This window comes from Alosa pseudoharengus, unplaced genomic scaffold (genome assembly GCF_046254945.1).
Source record: "Alosa pseudoharengus isolate Yale_2024_CS ecotype anadromous, Long Island Sound unplaced genomic scaffold, YU_APseudo_1.1 YU_APseudo_1.1_scf_13, whole genome shotgun sequence".
In the NCBI taxonomy this organism is placed as follows: Eukaryota; Metazoa; Chordata; class Actinopteri; order Clupeiformes; family Clupeidae; genus Alosa; species Alosa pseudoharengus.
In genome coordinates, this window is record NW_027468598.1 from 28049556 (window position 1) to 28054555 (window position 5000).

At 47.9% G+C, this 5000-nt stretch overlaps 1 protein-coding gene across 3 annotated transcripts in view; it reads right to left on the minus strand.

The window, feature by feature from the left end:
- The window catches only part of dock10 (dedicator of cytokinesis 10), a 136089-nt gene that overhangs the window by 56567 nt on the left and 74522 nt on the right, over positions 1-5000 (minus strand). For all 3 annotated transcript variants that reach the window (XM_076282758.1, XM_076282756.1, XM_076282757.1), the window contains exons 4-6: positions 3886-3968; positions 952-1024; positions 235-378 (exon numbers count right to left, since the gene is read on the minus strand). In XM_076282758.1, coding sequence (XP_076138873.1) covers positions 235-378; positions 952-1024; positions 3886-3968 — 300 coding nt within the window. The remainder of the gene's footprint in view (positions 1-234; positions 379-951; positions 1025-3885; positions 3969-5000) is intronic.

Here is a 5000-nt window from a genome sequence, read left to right on the forward strand (position 1 = left end):
AGAGGGAGAGAGAGGGAGAGAGAGGGAGATGGATGTTCAGGCAGGTGTTTCTGGCTTGGCTTTTAGTCACAGTAGGCGTTTGCCACAGTGGAACAGCGACAGGGATAGAGAGAGAGAGCGAGAGAGCGAGAGAGAGAGAGAGAGAGAGAGAGAGATGAGAGAGGATGAGCCGGCCTGTGAGCTTAGAGGCTGAGAGCCAGACCCAGCACGCGGCGTCCACTTCCCCTTCCTCACCCGGACAGTGATGCTGTTGTTGACGGTGCTGTTGAAGTTCCCTTTGTAGAGCCAGCCAGATCTGAAGACGCCCGCTCCCCCTGTGCCGCTCCCCGCGCCCCCTCCCCCGCCGCCGCCTTTGGACGACGACAGCGACGTGGTGTCCTGCGGGACACAGCACAGCACACAGCACAGCACTCGCAGTGAGCCAGGATGGCGCACAATGGCACTCAGTTTCACTCTGACTCCCTCTCCAGAGAGGCGACTGGCTGCTTTGGCATTCCAGACCAGAGCCAAGATGAAGGGGGGGGGGGGAGGATTCAGACTCAAGCTGCCTGCTGCGTCTCAGTGTCCTGAGTTCCTCTCGAGGGTCACTTGAGGCCACTGCAGATTAATTAGTGTTGGTTTTCGTTCTCGCCGGGCTCAATTAAGTGTGATGTGCAGATTGGTGGCTTATTGATTGACTGCAGTGAATTACGCTGGTCTAGCAGGCCAGGCCCTTGGCACACAGCTCATGTTCACAGCTCACAACTGATCTCTTGAGTCAGCTCTCGCCCCCTTTATCAACACTAAGCCCTGGCACTGAGCCAGCTGGTTGTTAAGCTATCATTTCCATCATAATTCACTTGTCATGCATTTCCATTTTAATATACAGCACCTCGGCTAGTGGAATTAAGCTGTCCCTGAGGCGGCTCGTTAAGGGCTAAATAATGACAGGGTCACTGCCGGGCAACTGACCTCATCCTTGTCCACATCTTCGTGGTCGATCTCAAAGGAGTGAGAGGGCAGCTTCTCAGCCTTGTAGAGCTTTCTGGAAGGAAAACACAGCACAAGAGAATAAGGTAAATGCAAGGGGAGAGTGAAAGAGAGAGAGAGAGAGAGAGAGAGAGAGAGAGAGAGAGAAGCTCCACTTTATGTTATACATACATATACAGTATATTAACTACACTACATGAACTAACGTAAAAACACTGCATTAAATAAACAGTACATACAGATACCCCCAGCTTACATGGTACGCTCTGCGTGCTGTCTGTCTGCTGTCCCACCCCCCCCCCCCCCAGCTTACATGGTACGCTCTGCGTGCTGTCTGTCTGCTGTCCCACCCCCCCCCCCCCAGCTCACATGGTACGCTCTGCATGCTGTCTGTCTGCTGTCCCATCCCCCCACCCCCCCCCCAGCTCACATGGTACGCTCTGTGTGCTGTCTGTCTGCTGTCCCACCCCCCCCCCCCCCCCCAGCTCCCATGGTACGCTCTGCGTGCTGTCTGTCTGCTGTCCCATCCATTCTCCTGATTCAATTGGCCTTCTGCCACCGCGCCTCCCCTCCGCTTCTTACAAACAATTAGGAGGCCTGACAAATGCTGAGGATGTAACCTGGATTGACTTTGCTGCATTCAGTTATACAGTGTGAAGAGTGTGCTGGCTTGACTTTGCTGCATTCAGTTAAACAGTGTGAAGAGTGTGCTGGCTTGACTTTGCTGCATTCAGTTAAACAGCGTGAAGAGTGTGCTGGCTTGACTTTGCTGCATTAAGTTAAACAGTGTGAAGAGTGTGCTGGCTTGACTTTGCTGCATTCAGTTAAACAGTGTGAAGAGTGTGCTGGCTTGACTTTGCTGTACTCAGTTAAACAGTGCATAGAGTGTGCTGGTTTGATTTTGCTGTGCTAACTTAAAGACCATATAGAGTGTGCTTTGGTCAGTTAGAAAGTGTGTAGAGACTGTGCTGGGCAGCTTCTCCTCTGCTGCTGCTGCCTCCATCCATAGCAGGTGACACTCAGTCTCTCCACCAGTGTGATCTCATTACCCATGTCCCCAGGGCGTGACATTTAAAAGCATGTAGACACGTTCAGGGGCTTTAAAAAAATGCAGTTTCATTTAGCTGCTTTATCTAATCTCAATTATTCATTTTATTGCGCCTCGTTTGGATTGCATCTCATCTCAATTATTCATGTTTATTGCATTCCATGGAGGACGTGAGCCATGTAATGGTGGATGTAGCCTTTTTGCTATTCATCCTTTCACACTTTCAGAAGGGCCTGGGGAGAAGGGCATTGTTACTGTGAGAAAGTTACCCAGGCCTAATTACCCCCGTCCTGCCCCTTAAGACAACATGGTGGATTTACGAGCACAGAACAGCCCGAGTCCTGGCCGCCCAATCTGTCTCCCTGCCTGACAGGACCCCACAGAAAGGCGTCTGCACCAGTGCCCGCTTGGATGCGCTGATGAGCGAGAGGCCTTTGTGAGTGCTCTGTGATGTGAGGGTGGCGTGGCTGCCCTTCTGAAAGGCAGGCTGGGAGGCTCAACCAAGGAATCTGGCTGATGTCACATGAGATCATTTTTTTTAATTCTTCTCCTCTCTTGCTTCCTCTTCACAATTCAAGCCAACCTTTGAGAGATCTCACCGCGCCAGAGAAATGTCCCATTATACCAGAGATGTTTCCCTATGTGGCAGATATCTCACTACACTAGAGATATCTTCCTACACTAGTGATGTTCCATTATGTGAAAAATCTCACTAATCCAGAGGTGTCTCAATACACCAGACATGTTCCATTACTCCAGAGATGTTCCAATATGTGCGAGATGTCTCACTACACCAGAGATTTTCCATTACACCAAAGATGTTTCAATATGTGGGAGATGTCTCACTAATCCAGAGATATCTCACTACACCAGAGATGTTCCAATATGTGAGAGATGTCTCCCATGATCTCCAACTCCATCAGAGATGTCCCACTACACTTGAGACATATCACTGCATGACAGATGCCCCACTTTGTGAACGATGTCCCACTACATCAGATTTTTTAGCCTCGCAGTGAACTAGTCTGTTTTTCCACTCGGACACACGAGAGGCCCATAGGACACAACCAGAACGTCTATTTACAACGTCCATTATGTAAAAGGCAGACCACAAGCATTTCCGAGGGCCTTTGCAAAAATAAAGTTTTGGGTTTCCTCTAGTAGTGTGCTCAGTGTGTGTGTGTGTGTGTGTGTGTGTGTGTGTGTGTGTGTGTGTGTGTGTGTGTGTGTGAGCGAGTAAGCGAACAGACGGATGAACAGAGATCCAGGATGGCTAAAAATATGTGGGAATGGTGACGGCTCAGCATCCAGACCCGCGGCTAGCGGAGGGAGGGGGGTCATGCGAACTGACCCCAGTCCACCATGGCAACCCCTGGGGGAGAGAGGAAAACATTCCACTGGTGCCGAGCGCCAGGCCCATGGAAGGTCAGAGGTCAGGGATCACTGTAGAAAACCGGTTCTATGTGCTCAATGGAGAGCACCGTAGATGACTGGTTCTGCAGTATGTGCTTAATGGAGAGCACTGTAGAAGGCTGGTTCTATTGATGGCAGCATCTGCTAAGTGAACGAATGCGTATGCGATGAGTAAGCAACAGTACAGTATGTGTAAAAGAGTGACATGACTGAGTAAATCACGTCAGATGGATGAGTGAATCAGGTGAGAGGGATGAGTAAATCAGGTCAGAGGGATGAGTGAATCAGGTGACTGGGATGAGTGAATCAGATAGATAGATAGATAGATAGATATTTAGATACTTTATTAATCCCCAGGGGAAATTCAAGAAATGATGAGAGGGATGAGTGAATCAGGTGACCGGGATGAGAGTGAATCAGGTGAGAGGGATGAGTGAATGAAGTGTTGTGCATACCTGGGCAGCGTGCGGTGGTCTCCAGCATACTCCTCATGCTTAAACTCCACGATGTGCAGCTGGGAGTTGTAGAACCTGCAGGCCTGTGAGAGAAGCACAACAGGAGGAGAGGAACGTGAGCATGGGTGAGACGCGTGAGCTTTCACATGGAGTGACAGTGATTATACACAAGGCAGTGTTTTCCAGAGAACTGAATTCCATTTGTGGTGGTTGGTTTGCAGAATTAACTTGAATGCAACCGTTTTTAACAAATTAGCGTAGCGTGGTTATGATGCTAACCAGATTTAAGCACAATTTAGTACAACCTGGAAAATCATTGTGTGGTGGTCAATGTTGATATTGTGGTGGGCCGCCACAAATAAGTCAATGTATGGGAAACACTGCAGGGCAACTTTTCCAGTCATTTTGCCAGGCAATGTTATTTGGACACTTTATCAATGATATTAGACAATACATTTCTATTTGGAGAATGTGAACCATTAGCAGGCAACTTGTCAAATGTGATCATCCAATCAGAACACTAGAGGTCATTCCAGAATCATACCATTCAAAAGATTACACTCACACTACACTCACACTTCCTCATTTAAAATGGATGTTTGAGCACAACATCAAACAGAATCTTCCTTCAGAAACATTCTAAACACATTTGTGACCATTCTCCTTAAAGTGAAAGGTAATCAGTATGAGGTTGTAGGGTAGGTCTGCATCTCTGCTATGGAGGATAGAGACATTAGATTAGATTAGATTAGATTAGATTAGATTAGATTAGATTAGATTCAACTTTATTGTCATTGTGCAAGTACAGAGACAACAAAATGCAGTTAGTGTCTAACCAGAAGTGCAAAAAGGCAGAAAAGTGCAATGTGAACAGTATAGACAGGTAGTGCAGTATAAACAGTATATGACATATAGGGCCAGGAAAAAGCGCAGACTGCCTGTTGAGGGAACTGAGAATGGCTATTTGCGCTTTTCCGTTTCATGCATATGCATTCATAGGATGGTCAGGGGAAAGTGGGAGTATCGCGCAAACACAGGGGAGGAGAAGTGCAAATAGCGATTGATTAGGTATTCTAATGGGTTTTATGTAAACAGTGCATGTCTGTTTTACAATT